Source organism: Corylus avellana, chromosome 5 (genome assembly GCF_965113065.1).
Source record: "Corylus avellana chromosome 5, dhCorAvel1.hap1.2, whole genome shotgun sequence".
In the NCBI taxonomy this organism is placed as follows: Eukaryota; Viridiplantae; Streptophyta; class Magnoliopsida; order Fagales; family Betulaceae; genus Corylus; species Corylus avellana.
In genome coordinates, this window is record NC_142494.1 from 10,649,668 (window position 1) to 10,667,026 (window position 17,359).

Genomic DNA, 17,359 nt, shown 5'->3' on the forward strand with positions numbered 1-17,359 from the left:
ATTTCCCTCCTTACCTCTACTAGGGTATTACGGCTGAAGAAAAATGAAGTTTTCTCCCTATTTAGCCTTTGCCTGGATGCCATTTCATACTTCTTTAGTAACTTTGTCATTCTCAACCAACGACTCCTGTTAGCTTTGCAGAAAAGCAAGTTGTCATCTGCAAAGTGATGAGTGCCAAATATTGCATATTTGGATCCCTTAATTTGCATTTGCTAAGCCTTTAAGTTTATTATGTTCTGATGTTTTGGTTAGTTTTAGTGTTTTAGTGATTTGCAGGTTGTTAAGAGAAAAATACGGCTTTAAGGTAAAATTTGTAACTCATTCCATTAATTCTAGGGCTTAAGACACTTCAGGGAGCATTGGTAACAAATTGGGATCGAGCGATCATTCGCACCGAACGAGTCCCACAAAAAAGGCCATATCTGGAGTTGTATACCTCAGATTGAAGCGATCTTGGTGTCATTGGAAAGCTAACTCAAAGATCTACAAAATCATAGTTCACAAGAGTAGGCTAATTCTGACTAGAAGTGTGCTCCAGTGCACTTTTAGTGCGATTGAGTGCACTCGCGCCCTGCGTCATAGGAGACATGTTGCACGAGTGCGATCGAGCGCATCGAGAGTGCGATCAAGCACACTCGGCCGACCTGGCAGCCCTGAAACCCTAAAATTAGCTTATAAATATCATTCTTTTCCATTGTAAACGCACGGAGATGCGCCGAGGGCGCCGTACTTTGTCAAAATTTGTGTTTTCTAGGTTTTTGGAGCTTTGAACTCCAATTCGATTGTAAGTTTTACGTTTTTTTCATGATGTCAATTCATTTTGTTATGATTTTTGTTATCATGAGAGGCTAAAACCTTCAACTAAGGTTGAAGATGAAGCCTCGTCATTGATAAACATTTATGTTCTTGTTGTTTTATGTATACAATGTGATTTTTAATTAAATTGTTGTTCAAAGTTAATTCAATTATTTGATTAATTTCATTTGATTGATGTTGTCCATTTATTCAGGCTAAATTTTATATTCATTGTGTTTCGTCTGGTGGTACATCGAATGATTGGATTGAGACTAATATCCATTGTGATCTACGGATACAGTGGATGATTTGACTTCAATTAAATATTCGTTGTGATTTTTTTAACGGATGGATTCATCGAATGATTGAATATTCGTGTTTATGACTTTTGAACAATGTATAAACTTTTTGGTTGTCTATTGTATGCATAAAATGCAAGAATATGTTGTTTGATTTGGCGAGGAGGATTCGGATAACCTTAGTACTCTTCTATTAGTTGTTTTCAAATCATTTAGTTCAGTTTATGTTTTTGCACAATAAAAATACGAAATTTGGAACTAGGTTAAGATAAAATTGGTTTAAATTAAAAAATTAATTTTTCCAAACATGACTCCCTGTGGATTCGACCTCGCACTTGTACACACACTTTATTGCACACGACTCATGCGCTTGCGAGTACAATTAAATTTGTACATCACAAAGAAGAGGTGGTTTAGCCAGGGTCTCATTTTGGATGTCAGGACACCCGTCAGAACTCCTCTTTGATCTGCTTGAGCTAGAAGGGAGCTGAGAGCTTCTATACACATGAGAAAAAGATAAGGTGAAATTGGGTCTCCTTGGCATATTCCATAGGTTGGTGTAATCTGCCCCACTAGATTTCCATTAACCATCATAGCATAGTTAGCCGTTTGTACACACATCATAATTAACCTCACCCAACGATCATCAAAACCTAATTTTTTCATTACAGCCTCCAAAAATCTTCATTCCACCCTATCACAAACCTTACTCATATCCAGTTTTATTGCTATAATACCCTCCTTACCCCACATATGAGAATGCATGGTGTGCAAAGTCTCATAAGCAGCATGGATGCTATTCGTTATCAATTTGACTAAAATAAAAGTGCTTTGATTAAGTGAAATGATATGTGATAGCACAACCATCAGTCAATTTGCAAAGACTTATAGGTCGGAATTCAGTGACACACATAGGGTTTTTGATCTTTGGTATAAGTGCTATATATGTAAAATTCACCTCTTTATTCAAAAAAACAAAACTTAGAGAGAATTTAGAGAATTGATTACAACCCTACTAACCTCTTCCCCTACCACTTGCCAATTTTTTTGGTAGAAATCTACCGAGAACTCATCCAAGCCCGGTGCTTTGAGAGGCGGCATCTGGTGCAAAGCCAAACTAACCTCTGCTATAGTAAATTCTCTTAATAGTGTAGTATTCATCTCTGGAGATACTTTTTTCTTCACTGCTCTTAGGCAGCTCGTCATGTCCCTCGTAGCACTACTAGTAAAAAGCTGTTGACAGTAGTGTACAAAAGCTCCTTCCACTCCTACCTGATCCTCCCACAGCCCCCCTTGTGCATCGTGGATAGCATTCATCTGGTGGGATTTTCTTTTCTTGTTGGCAAGCATGGAAGAATTTTGTATTCTGGTCCCCATATTTAAACCAATTTTCTTTAGCACGTTGCTTCCACCTTAGGTTCTCCTCTTCCAATAGAGTATGGAGTTCCTGTTGCACTCCACGGAGCTGTTGCAGGTCCGTATCCTCAACCCATTCCTGCAAAGATGCCAGCTGGCGGGTCTTCTTTTGGATGGCCTACTCCACTGTTTTGTCGTGGGTTACTTGCCACTTCATCCACTGGTTTTTGCACAATGTCATCTTCACATAAGGGGCCTTCCATTTGTCAGCTCTATATACCTTTTCTCTCCACACTTTTTTGACAATCTGCTTACATTCCTCCTTCACACCCCAAGTGGCCTCATAACAGAAGCCTTTCTTTCCACGCCCCCCACGTCTTTGGTTTTGCATCAGCACATGCAAGGTGTTATGGTCTGAGCTAAGGGCAGCTTCTATGTTGATCTCGGTATCAGGATGAATTTCACAACATTCTTTATTCACCATTACTCGGTCCAGACGTTCTCTTGTGAAGTCATGTCCCTCTCTTCCATTATGCCATTTTTTGTTTTATAAAACAATTTCTAAAACCCATCTTTTGTTTTATTCCCTCCATTTTATTAAAGCTCAACTTAGTCTCCATGAGAAAGACTAGCTTGGGACACTTATCTTTCACCATACGGTGAAGTCTCTCACTGTCAGGAGGTTCTCAAGCCCCCGACAGTTCCAACAAATTAGATTCATGGCGGTGGGCTGGTTTGCTCAGCAAGCCCGGCCATTCTCGATCCTGTAATGCCATTCTCCTTGCCATTCTGCTTCTCATATTCTTCCCTTGCATGAATTTTTCTTCTTCGGTCCACCTTGCTTGTGTCGTAATCCTCCTTACTCTTTGTCTCCATCCTCTTCTTGCTTTTGCCACTCTGCTCTACCTTCCCTACGCTGTGGGTTACCACCAGGTTTGCCCTTGTCTTCCATTTCCAAGTTGCTAGCGCAAGTCCCTGACCTCCTCTTATAGGAGAAAAAATCTGTTGCGAACCGTGGATCTCCTCCTGCTCCTTAGATCCAAAGCCCAACCCCGTGGCAGAGTGGGCCTCCTTGGCTGTCCCCCCCTCCCACTCCTTTGCACATATTGATTTTGGGCCCAAATCCCTCTATACAATCCAAAGTCCCCTGCTACACATTTTTTGAGTTAGCTGCCACATGGCATTTTTCCATTGGTCCCACTATATCCTCCACTAAATGCAAAGCCTTGAAAATTTCTGTCCCCTCCGTATTTTCCTTTCTCATAGTAGTAAAAGTCATTCCCATAAAACCTCCCTCCCTTCCTTTCTCAAAATAATCAAAAAAGATACAGTTTCCCTTTTTACAGGATTCCTCACTCTGATTCTCCGTTTCCATTTGTTGCACAGAAACACTTGAGCGTTTTTGTCTCCATTGGAGGTTCCCGTAACTTCCATGATTCTGTGCCTGATCATATTATTTTCTTTGACTTGCCTTTCCCATCTATTATTTCCCTTTTTGGCTTGGCGTGTTTGTCTTTTGTTCAGCTCCACTAGAACTCCTCTCCACCTCTTCCTCTTCCTCGCTTGCTTTTCCACTGCCTCCTTCGATGTCTCCTTCCGTTACCTCCCGTTCATCAGTCCTACTCCGATGGCCAGGTTTCCTTCCATACACCATGGGGTTTGGGGAGTTATTGAAAACTCTCCCCTTCATCTCTCCATACCTTCCTCTCCCTACCTCCCGTTGCGTGGTGGGTGAAGGGACTCACATCCAGGGTCCAAATTGTGGACCAGAGCCATTCGTCTATGATCCTCTTCTACCACTACATCCCTTGCTTCCATGGCAAATTACACCACTATGAAAATAGAATCGTGTTAGCCTCTCATACTGAAAGACCACACAGACTGATTGTCCTTGTATCTTCAGGATTTTTCCTCTCGATAACGGTTTTTGCAGGTCAATTTTTACCCGTACCCTTAGGAATTCTCCTCGCTTCACACCATCTTTATCTGTATCTACCTCCTCCACAGTCCCAATGGAAGATCCAATCTGCATTCCAACCTCCTTGCTCATGCATGACAAGGGGAGGTTAAACATACGAACCCAAAATGCCACCTTTTCAAAAGCAATCTTTGACAGCGATGCAATGCCATCAAAAACCTCCACTAAGAAAAAGCTCCCCTCAAAAACCCTAGGTCTACCTTCTAGGACTCGGTACTTCTCCCACTCATGCTCAAACTCCATCAAGAACAAATTACTTTCTTGAACATTGAAATAGAGGGTACCCATTGGTTTCCATCCTCTTATCAATGTGGTTTGGATGAATTCCTTGCTTATGATCTGTTCCACAAACAGCTTCCCTATCAAATAGGATTGGCCTCGATTTACACCACCCTTCACGGTTTGATTCAGCACTTCCAGTTCCAGACTTTCCTCCTCAGGCAAGGAGAAATTCTTCTAGAGTTTTGTAAGGTCTTCCGCCATCACAAGACAATCCTAGCGAGAAAACTTTCTGTCACCGTCAAAAATCACTCTACCCGATCTGTAGTTGATATGTAGAAACCATCTTCTTCTCCTCTAGGTTTTAGGGTTCCTAGAGAGAATAACCCGCTCTGATATCATGTTAAATAACCATTTATTCTAAAAACTTAAGCTACTAAAAATAATATATTTAATCATTTAGGACCCATTTGTTTCCAATTTTTTAGAAAAAAAAAATGTTTTTTGAGTGTTTGGCGGGGTGTAAAATATTAGTCAATTTGAAAATGTTTTCAGTTGACAAAAAAAAAAATCATAAAGCGTAAATTGGTTAATGATTGTTGTGTGCATAATAGATTTTCCACCACTCTCCCACACCTCCATGTGGGCAATAGTAATTATGGGGCCCACTTGCCGGAGCAGATCTAAGGGAAGGAATTTAACTACCTATTCTGACCGGGGAGAACAGGCCATTCGACAGGGAGATTCTAAAATTGCAGAGGCTCTTGGGCTACCTGAACACCTGCCTGGAAAGGAAAGCCCCACAAGTGCTCTCTCACAATTGTCTATCCAAATGCAAACAATATGAGCAGACAATTACACATAATCTCAATCTCATCCCCGAAAGCCTCTTATTCTTAAATAGTCTCTTCCTGCACAAACTCCTCTTTGTTGTTTCTCAATCTTCCTCATCACTTCTCAGATTATATATATATATATATATTTTTCATACGAGCCAAACGCCAAAAAATTATTAAGCTGAAATAATTTCTCGATAGAAAAAGTTTTATACTGAAACAAACATGGCCTTAATAAATATTTTGACACCATCTTTAGTCTCAAACAAAGTTCTAACCCACATGGAAATTCTTTGATCCATAGGGGGAATTTTGGCCACCCAAGCCAACTAAAACGTGCGTTAAGGACGAAAACAGGGAGCTCGACAGTTCTACTTATTAAATTAACATTTTTCAAAATTTTAAATAAGGGTAAATATATTATAAATCTCTGAGTCAACCACCCAAAACTGTAAAATCTATAACTTTTTTTTTTTTTTTTTAGATTTTTTACTCCCTATATTAATTAAAATGCCAAATAAATCTCTACTGTTAAATTTATGTAACGCTTATTAGTCCTAATCAAAACGCACCATTTTTCCACATCAGTATAATAACTTTTTATTAATTTAATTTAAAAATTAAATCTAAAAAAAAAAAAAAAAAAATTGAAGGGGTGGCCAGCAGTGTGGCTGCCACCCCTCAACCCCAATGGGTTGGGCAAGGGGTGGGCCAACCAGGGGGTGGCCACAAGCCGCCCCCAAACCCTAGGGGTGGGCCAACCACCCCTTGCCCACCACTGGGGTGGCTTGCGGTCACCCCATAAGGGATGGGGGTGGCCAGGGGTGGTAGCCCCACCGTTGGCCACCCCTTCATTTTTTTTAATTTAATTTTTAAATTAAATTTAAAAAAATTATTATGTTGATGTTGCAAAACGATGTGTTTTGATTGAAACTAATAGGCGTTACACAAATTTAACGGTGGAGATTTATTTAGCATTTTGATTAACGTAGGGAGTAAAAAATCTATAAAAATAAAAAATAAATAAAAATAATAAATGCAAAATTGGTCCATGTGGTTGGCCTAATTTACAAATCACTCCCTATGGTTGAAAAAATAATTTATAGGTCCCTAGGGTAGGCCAAAATAATATTTTACTCCATGAACTTATTTTCCGTTAAATGACTTAAGGGAAACCGTTACATTGCCACATTACACCGAATAAAAATAAGACATATGTTCTTTTTTATTTATGCTTTTAAAAAATGACAAATAAGTTTTTCCACGTCATTTTGAGGCTCCAACACACATTGCATATCAAATTAAATAAATATAATCCCTCTATATCTCTTGTTCTGCTGTCGTCTTCATCTTCCCCAACGATTCTTGCGTCCATCTCCTGGTGAGCAGTTGGGTTTCATAGTACAACTGAAATCGTAGTCAAAGAATCGCCGAAAATGTCACAACGGTAAGCCACCTTGCTTTGGAGCTTTTTTACTTTCGTTTTTTTTATTTTCACCTTGATTTCAGTCTTACTATGAAACCTAACAGCTCACCTGGAGATGGACGCAAGAATCAATGGGGAAGATGAATATGACAGCATGAAGACGAAGATGAATACGACGGCAAGAATCGTTGGGGAAGATGAAGACAACGGCGGCACAAGGAACTTAGAGGGATTAGGTTTATTTAATTTGACGTGGAGTGTGTGTTGGAGCCTCAAAATGAGGTGAAAAAGCTTATTTGTCATTTTTTAAAAGCATAAATAAAAAAGAACACATGTCTTATTTTTATTGGGTGTGATGTGGTAATGTAACAGTTTCCGTTAAGTCATTTAACGAAAAATGAGTTCAGGGAGTAAAATGTTATTTGGCCTACCGTAGGGACTTATAAATTATTTTTTAAACCACAGGGAGTGATTTGTAAATTAGGCAAACCAGATGGACTAATTTTGCATTTATCCCTAAAAAAAAAAAAAAAAAAAAAAAAAAAAAAAAACTTATGGATTTTACATTTTTAGCAGGTTGACTCAGGGATTTATAATATATTTACCCTTTAAATAAATTAAAAAATATATATTAAATCATTTAATTAATATTTAAACATTTATCATCAAATGTGGGTTAGAAATTTCCTTTAATAAATGAAATCCATAACGAAGATTCTTTAAATGAAATTAAAGATGAATTACGGAAAGAAAAAAATTTGAATGCTCTGATATCATGTTAAATAATTATTTATTCTAAAAACTTAAGCAGCTAAAAATAGTATATTTAATCATATAGGACCCATTTGTTTATGATTTTTTAGAAAAAAAAAAAGAAAAAAAAAAGTTTTTTATTTTTAGTTTTTTTGAGTGTTTGGTGAGGTGTAAAATATTAGTCAATTTTAAAATGTTTATAGTTGACAAAAATAATAATAATAATAATAACATTCATAAAGCATAAAAGGACATAGTTTTCCTCCAAACTGAGTTGTAGAAACTTTCTTCCTATTTTTTCTCTTCAACGTAGGTATTAGTTGGCTCGGATGGTCAAAATCAGCTATGGATCAAAGAATTTCCATGTGGGTTAGAACTTTCCTTGAGACTAAAGATGGTGTCAAAATATTTATTAAGGCCATGTTTGTTTCGGTATAAAATGTTTTCTATCGATAAATTATTTCAACTTAATACTTTTTGGCGTTTGGCTCGTATGAAAAATTAATAAATATTTTTTATATTTTTATATAATATGAGGAGCAATGAGGAATACAAAGAAAAAAGCAAAGAGGAGTTGGGTAAGAATAGAGTATTTAAGAATAAAGGCTTTTGAGGATGAGATTGAGATCAAGTGCAATTGTCAGCTTATCTTGCAATTTGGAGAGACGATTATGAGAAAGCACTTGTGGGGCTTTCCTTTCCAAGCAGGTGTTCAGGTATTCCAAGATATGTTCTGGCAAGTACGCCCCATTATCACAATTGCCCACCTGGAGGTACGGGAAAGCAGCGGAAAATCTGTTATGCACATAAGAATCGTAAACCATTTTACGCTTTATCAATGATATTTTTCTTGGTCAACTAAAAAAACATTTTTCAAATTGACTAATAGTTTACGCCCCAGTAAACACTCAAAAATAAGAAAAACCTTTTTTTTTTCTTTCTAAAAAATCGGAAAAGAAAGGGTCTTAAATGATTAAATATACTATTTTTAGCAACTTAAGTTTTTAGAATAAATAATTATTCAACATGATATCAAGGCATTCAATTTTTTTTTTTTTTTTTTTTTGTAATTCATCTTTTATTTCAATTAAAGATTCTACGTTATGGATTTCATTTATTAAAGGAAAGTTCTAACCCATGTGTGATGATAAATGTTTAAATATTAATAAAATGATTTAATACATATTCTTTTAATTTATTTAAAATTTTTAAAAATGATAATTTAATACATAGAAATGTTTTTGTCTTTTGTGGTCGAGCTCCCTATTTTTTGTCCTCAACGCACGTATTAATTGGCTCGAATGGCGAAAATCCCCCCTATGGATCAAAGAATTTCCATGTGGGTTAGAACTTTCCTTGAGACTAAACATGGTGCAAGAATATTTATTAAGGCCAGGTCTCTTTCGGTATAAAATGTTTTCTATCGAGAAATTATTTCGGCTTAATACTATTTCGGCGTTTGGCTCGTATGAAAAATTAATAATTTTTTTTTTTTTATATATATAATTTGAGGAGCTATGAGGAAGACAGAGAAACAACAAACATGAGTTGCATAGGAAGAGAGAATTTAGGGATAAAAGGCTTTCGACGGTGAGATTGAGATCAAATGCAATTGTCTGTTTATATTGCTTGCAATTTGGACATACAATTATGAGAGATCACTTGTAAGGCTTTCCTTTCACGGCAGGTGTTTAGGTGGCCCAAGATTTGTTCCGGCAAATAGGCCCCATTATCACTATTGCCCACCTAGAGGTGCGGGAAAGTAGCGAAAAATCTGTTATGCACATAAGAATCATAAATCATTTTATGCTCTATTAATGTTATTTTTCTTGGTCAACTAAAAACATTTTGAAATTGACTAATATTTTACGCCGCACCAAACATTCAAAAATAAGAAAAACTCTTTTTTTTTTTTTTCCTAAAAAATCGGAAACAAATGGGTCTTAAATGATTAAATATACTATTTTAGCAACTTAAGTGTTTAGAATAAAGAATTATCTAACATGATATCAGAGCATTCAAATTTTTTCTATAATTCATCTTTTATTTCAGTTAAAGATTCTACCTACGTTATAGATTTCATTTATTGAAGGAAATTTCTAACCCAGATGTGATGAATAAATGTTTGAATATTAATAAAATGATTTAATACATATTTTTTTAATTTATTGAAAATTTTGAAAAATGATAATTTAATAAATATAAATGCTTTTGTCTTTTGCTGTCGAGCTCCCTATTTTCCTCCTTAAAGCACGTTTTAGTTGGCTTGGGTGGCCAAAATGCCCCCTATGGATCAAAGAATTTCTATGCGGGTTAGAACTTTCCTTGAGACTAAAGATGGTGTTAGAATATTTATTAAGGCCATGTTTGTTTAAGTATAAAATTTTTTCTATCGAGAAATGATTTCGGTTTAATACTTTTTCGGCTCATATGAAAAATTACTAAATATTTTTTATATGTTTATATAATCTGAGGAGCTATGAGGAAGACAGAGAAACAACAAAGAGGAGTTGTAGAGGAAGAGAGTATTTAAGAACAAAAGGCTTTCCAGGATGAGATTGAGATTAATTACAATTGTCTGCTCACATTGCTTGCAATTTAGACAGACAGAGAGAACTTTTGTGTGGCTTTCCTTTCCATCATGCGTTCAGGTAGCTGAAGATCTGTTTCGGTAAATAGGCCCCATAATCACTATTGCCCACTTGGAGGAGTGGGTGAGCTGTGGAAAATTTGTTATGCACACAAGAATCGTAAACCATTTTACGCTAGACAGAGTTTTTCTTCAAACTGGGTTGAAGGAACTTCTTCAAACTTTGTCTATAAAAATGACATGTGTTATTTGAACATGTGAGATGGACATGTTTCTTTAATAGTATGGACATAGTTAGAATAAATAATATTAAAAACTCATGTGCATGTCACATGTTATTAAAAAATGAACATATGTCATTTTTATAGGCCGGGTTGAAGGAAGTTCCTCCAACCCAGCTTGGAAGAAAACTCTGTCAAAAAAATAGAGAGCTCGATATCAAAAGACAAAAACATTTCTATTTATTAAATTATAATTTTTCAAAATTTTAAATAAATTAAAAAAAAATGTATTAAATCATTTTATTAATATTTAAACGTTCATCATCACATCATGTGGGTTAGCTTTCCTTTAACAAATGAAATCCATAAAGTAGAATCTTTAACTGAAATTAAAGATGAATTACAGAAAAAAAAAATTTTGAATGCTCTGCTAGGGCCGGCAATTTGGACACGACCCGCGAATCCGACACGAACACGACACGAAGTTAGCAGGTAATGGGTTTGGACTTATCGGGTTCGGGTCTTAATCGGGTAGACCCGATTAAGACCCGGATAAATTCGTGTCTGGCGGGTCGACCCAGCGGGTCCGCGGGTCGACCCGCCAGACACGTTTAAGTTAACGGATCTGGCGGGTCGGCGGGTCTCGGGTGACCCGCCAGACCCGTTAACTTATTTAAATTTTTTTTTTTTAAAAAAAAAAAAAAAAAAAAAAAGAAGAAGAAGAAGAAGAAAGGTAAAAAGTAAAAACCCCAACCCAAGGCCCAAGCTGCCAAGCATAAGCCCAACCCGGTTAGAAACTTAGAACTATGAAGTAAGAAGTGAGAACTAAGAATCAGTGATTTAGTGAATAAAAAACTAACAAGTAACAAGTGAAAGTGAAACCCTAAACAGCTAAACACTTCTTCTCCAGTTCTCCCTCTCAGACACTCACGCAGCCGCTCAATCGCTCACCCTCAAGGTCACGACTCACGGCCTCACGAGCCCACTACGGTACTACCCCACCAATCGCCAGCCGCCAGCCGCCACCCCCCCCACCGGCGACGCCTCTCTCTCCCCTCTCCCACTCCCTCTCGGCTCCCCTGCATCCACCAGCTCAGAATGCCTAAGGGTCCATGCTTCTTAGTTCTCTATATTTTGCCATTTTGGTCCTTCCTGGTTCTTGCACATTTTTTTCCATTTCATTTTCAATTCTATTTAATTCCTTTAAGATCTAAATCATCTAATGCTCAACAAAAGAGAAGAATGTTGAATCGTTGATTGCCCAAATGGCTTTTTAGCCTTTTCTACATATTTTTCCATGTCGGGTCGGGTCGGGTCGGGTTAGATTACCTGTTTGACGCATGTGTCGGGTCGTGTCGTGTCGGGTCTTGTTTACCCGATTTTACCCGGTAATGTTAAATGGGTCGTGTCGGGTTACCCGGGTATTTTCCGTGTTATAATCGTGTCAGACCCGTTAACCCGATTAGTTAAACGGGTCGTGTTCGTGTCTTGGGTAATCGGGTCGCGGGTCTTAGCGGGTCTTAATCGGGTCTACCCGATTACCCGAATTGCCACCCCTATGCTCTGCTATTATGTTAAAGAATTATTTATTCTAAAAACTTAAGTATATTTAATCATCTAAGACCCATTTGTTTCCCATTTTTTAGTAAAAAAAAAAAAATCTTATTTTTGAGTGTCTAGTGCAACATAAAATATTAGTCAGTTTAAAAATGTTTTCAGTTAATCAAGAAAAATAACATTGATAAAGCTTAAAATGGTTTACGTTTCTTATGTGCATAACAGATTTTCTGATGCTCTCCCGCACTTCCAAGTGGGTTATAGTGAGAAGATCCTTATGGGGCTTACTTGCTTGAGCAGATCTTGGGCTACTTGAACACGTGCCTGAAAAAGAGAAGCGCCACAAGGGCTCTCTCATAATTGCCTGCCCAAATTGCAAGCAACAAAGGCGACAATTGCACTTCATCTCAATCTCACCGCCGAAAACCTTCTATTGTCAAATACTTTCTTATTCCGCAACTCATCTTTGTTGTCTTTGTCTTCCTCGTTAACTCTTTAGATTGCATAAAAATATAAGTAATATTTATTAATTTTTCATACAAGTCAAACTCCGAAAAACTATTAAGCTGAAATGATTTTTTAACAAAAATACATTTTACACTTAAACAAACAAGACCTTAATAAATATTCTAATATTATCTTTAGGCTCCATAACCTTCTAATTAACCAAGATTCAGTGTTTCCTATACCTACATCTATCTTGCATCAAATGTGGATCCTAAAATTAACAAATGAACTTTTTTTTTATAATTATTATGATAACAGCTAGCGTAGACCTTAAAACTTTATTATATAAAATTAAAATTCACAATGGCACCTCTGTCTCATTAAACGTCGACTCTGCCACCGGCGAATTTGTAATAATAATCATTGTTGTAATGATTAGACTGCCACTTTAATTGAATAGTTTCTAAAAAAATAGTAAAATTAGTCCATTTCAAGCACTATAAATAAAAATGAGAGCTTATAAATCCCATAATCAACATCATAATCCCATTATCAATATAAACATAAAGGAACAATCACAACCCCTCACAACATTCATTACCCTTTATTCCCGTACCTAATAGCTCTTATATATATATATATATATATATATATATATATATTAGGTATGGAAATTCATCCTTCTTCCCAACACGTTTCTTTGCAAGAAAAGTGTACTTTCTCTTGTTGTTTTGTTATAGAAAGATGCTTCTTTGTATTTTGAGGCCAACAATTTTTGGCAGGATTTATTAATTTGATATGAACTTAATACAAAATTAAAAAGTTAATATTGATGAGTCTGACTTATTTAATTAAATAGATTGGGTTAAAGTTAACATATGAACATAAATTTTATCCAAACGAGTTTGGAGGAAATATTCTTCAATCCATTTAAAATAGTGTCAAGTGTCTATAAACATTTAAAACGTTAGTCTAAGTTAGTAAACTGCAATTAATGACCTTAAGAATTTAGTATGCATTTTAAATGCTTATAGACACTTAGCACTATTTTAAGTGGGTTGTAGGATATTTCCTCCACACTGGTTTAAAGGAAATTTTTGTCCTTAACATAAATATCCTTATGAGAATAACTTATTTAGGGAGGTTGCACAAAATGTGAGTTTTGTACAACCAATCAGAAGTTGACACTTAAGCCAAACTTACCAAACTTAAGTTTTTTTTTTTTTTTTTTTTTTTTTTTTTTAAAAAAAAGCTTAACTACACTAGATTATATCACATATGAAATAAAAAATTAATTATTTATAAATAAAAAATTGTTTTTTTAAAAAAGAATTGAAGGTGTGGCTGGCAGCCACCCCAAGTCCTAGGGGTGGCGGCGTGGCCACTCCCATGGCCTGTGGGTGGCTCGCCGACTACCCCAGATCCGGATTTGGGATGGCTGGCCGCCACTCCCAGCTCATGGGGGTGGCTCGCCGGCCACCCCCAGGCCATGGGAGTGGCCGCACGCCCACCCCTAGGCCTAGGTGTGGCGGCCAGCCACCCAAAGTGGGCGAGGGGTGGCCAACCAGCCACCCCTTCAATCTTGTTTGTTTTTTTTGCTTGTTATTTTTTTTAAAATTAATTTTTTATTTTATCTAGAGTATAATCCGGTGTGGTTGAGTTTTTATTTTAAATATAAGTCTAATTAAATTGGCTGATGTATTAGCTTCTTATTGGTGGCACAAAATGTGACTTTCGTGCTAAAGGTGCACCCAAGTCGCTTTCTATTCTTATACTCATGGCTCGACACGAGTCGAATTTGACACGCGACATCATTTATGGAAATTTTTGACATGACCTTCGTACTCCACACAAAAAATGCTAGGAGTACCAAATCTTTTACCAAGAGGTGAGTACTAAAATGATGTGGAGCTTTTTCATTAGAAATTATCAAAACATTTAATAAAGATAAATGTTACGGGTACCAATGAATAAGCTTCACATCATCTTTGTATCCATTAATCCATCTTTTGGTAAAAAATTTGGTACTTCTAACATTTTTCGTGTAAAATTAAAGGTTTTTGATTGAAATGTTTGACCCGTTTAATTAAGTGGACCAAGTTAAGGTTGACTTATATAATCTTATATATAAACTTTGATACGAGTTGAACTTGACACACAAACACGAATTAATACCCCTAATTTTGGAGCGTATATTTTCTTTTTTAATTTCCGAGCAAGAATTTTATAAGCACCGAAAAGAGAGATATTTATAGGTGAAACGACCGGGTAATAATCTTTTAACCTCATCAAAGAGATGTATATTTCTCAGTTTCCACCCAAAAAAATGGTGCTGTATATATAAATAATTACGCCGCCCTCTAATATGATAAGCAGGGCACCCCCAACTTGACTAAGTGGGCCACAAAAAACATGAAATGCCAAAACTGACCCTAAATCGGTCATGTCAAAGGAAGGTTTAACAAGGACAAAACTGATAATGTATTATATCGTTAATTGCGTGGAGGGAAAGTCAATTCCTAACGGTATCTATCCACCGACCACCGACCTACCCCTTTGCCCCCTCCGAAAATTATATATAAATAACAAAGACACAAAAAATAAAAAATAAAAAACAAACAAACAAACAAGTGATATAAATGGTAGCTAGCACCACCAATCCCATCTGAGCGTATTATTTTCGCAATTGATTATTTAAGTATTATACTAAATAAAAAATAATTAAAAAAAGAAATCCCAAAATCCTTTTTTCCCATTTGCCAAACGGAGCCCAAACAAAACCCACTCAGATGCAATTATATTATTCCTTTTGACTATATATATATATATATATATATACCCCATCTTTTATAATTATAGGCAGAGCATCTACGTCTACAACTAGAACTACAAACTGTTTTTTTTTTTTCAATGTTACGGCCTCGGATAACCATTACAAAAACAAAGGAAAAGCAGAGAAAGATTTGTCGGTGAATTTGGTCAGTACCCTTTTTTTTTATTAAAAAAAAAAAAAATTGTTTGCCTTTGAAAGAAAACCAACGTGGACGCTTACCCAGATGACAAGCTGAGTGGCCAAGTAGTAGTAGTAGAAACAAAGAACCCCCCACCCCCTCCAGGCCCCATCTCTCTCAAAAACCGCACTGGGTTTTTTCTTCTACTCGTTGAAATTCTAGTATTTTGATGAAGAGGATTATTTGCTCGCCCCCTCTATAATCCAGAGAGAGAGAGAGAGAGAAGAAAAGGGGTTTTTTAGGTTTTTTTTTTTTTAGTTTTTTTCCAGAGAGATGGAAGGTGGTGAAGGAGGAGGAGGGGGAGGAGGAGGAGAGCGAGAGGAGAATAGGAGGAAGAGAGGGGTTGAGATCTGCGAGAGACCCTACAAGGGGATAAGGATGAGGAAGTGGGGGAAGTGGGTGGCTGAGATTAGAGAGCCAAACAAGCGTTCAAGGATTTGGCTCGGTTCCTACTCCACCCCCGTGGCGGCGGCGCGCGCTTACGACACCGCCGTTTTCTACTTGAGGGGACCCTCGGCTCGGCTCAACTTCCCAGAGGTTTTGGCAGCCGAAGTTGCCGGTGGCGCGGCGCTTGGGGAGAACATGTCCGCGGCTTTCATAAGGAAAAAGGCGACCGAGGTGGGCGCTAGAGTCGACGCGCTCGAGACGGCTCTGCATCATCCGCATCACCACCACCACCACCATCACCATCATCATCAACATCAACTTCGGCATGTATCGCCGGCGACGAGCGAGTTCGAGTCTTGTGGCGGGTTGGTGGAGCGGGTCGACTTGAATAAGGTGCCCGAACCGGAGAACTCGGAGTCGGAGTGGGATGAGAGGAATTAGTGGAAAACTGGAATTGGAAAGTCTACTGCTTTTCTTTTTTATGTGGATTTGTGGGGGTGGCGCTAACGTGCGCGCCATGGAGGTATGGGAGTGACGGCTGAAGAAATGATGAGGCCCTCTGTTTGTAGTGTACTGTACCTTTTTCATTAGCCCTATTTTTATTTTTCTTTCTTTGTTTTTAATCAAAGAAATTTTGGCCCTGTAAAAATTGTAAATGTAATATTATTATCAGAATATTTCCTAATTTTTCTGATTTTTTTTTTTCTCTTTATTTTTTAATGGCGTGGAGGAACGAAATGGGAAATGGGAAATAGCAGTTGGGCGCAAAGGGCGACGCTAACCACTAAAGTTATAACTACTAAAGTGATAAGATTTGAAGAGTAGGTTTTTTTTTTTTTTTTTGGGTTCTGATTAGTGATTAGGAGAGTGAGAGAGAAAGAGTGGGGGGAGGGAGAAAATGGTGTGGTGGTGAATGGTGACGGTGCATGATGATGATGACGAGGGCAGCGTGGTCGGTGGGATTTGTCAATTGAGATCCAATAGATATGGATGTATTGTATCTGCCCCATCTTGAGGTCAAATCGCAAAAATTTCTGGTTAAATTAGCGGAGATCTGATGAGAGGTTTTTTTTTTTTGACTTGAGGTTTTAGCTGTTATCCACGTTTGGTTGACGATTTCTATGCGTTTCCCAGAAGAGGACAAAGGGATTAGTCCACAATTAGCGGAGAGTAACTTCTTTTTAGACATATGATAAGTTTTATTAAGATGATGATGTTAACATTTAGTAAAGTGTGAGCGGCAGCATTTTGTATTCATTTCTTAAAACGAAGATCGACAGTGCAAAAACTATTGGTAGGGGTTGATTTTTTATTTTTATTTTTTCTAATCAATTAAGGGGGAAGTGAAAGAAAAAGTACAACAAACAAAATCTGATAATGGTTGGTAACCCAAACAAGAGCCAAAAATAATAAAAAATCAGTGCAAAAAATTAGTCAAATAAATGACCAAACCTATTTGATCAACTAGGACCGCCACAAGGGGC

General features: G+C 37.1%; 2 protein-coding genes across 2 annotated transcripts; one reads left to right on the top strand and one right to left on the bottom strand.

The window, feature by feature from the left end:
* Window positions 1-4,230: 4,230 nt before the first annotated feature.
* On the bottom strand, window positions 4,231-4,716 carry LOC148585760 (uncharacterized). Its single transcript, XM_088516738.1, has one exon. The coding sequence runs from the start codon at window positions 4,714-4,716 to the stop codon at window positions 4,231-4,233; it is 486 nt and encodes a 161-aa protein (XP_088372864.1).
* A 10,820-nt stretch (window positions 4,717-15,536) lies between these two features.
* LOC132182357 (ethylene-responsive transcription factor ERF011-like) lies at window positions 15,537-16,552 on the top strand. The gene has a single exon (XM_059595586.2). The coding sequence runs from the start codon at window positions 15,762-15,764 to the stop codon at window positions 16,314-16,316; it is 555 nt and encodes a 184-aa protein (XP_059451569.1). The 5' UTR covers window positions 15,537-15,761; the 3' UTR covers window positions 16,317-16,552.
* The last annotated feature ends 807 nt before the right edge of the window (window positions 16,553-17,359 follow it).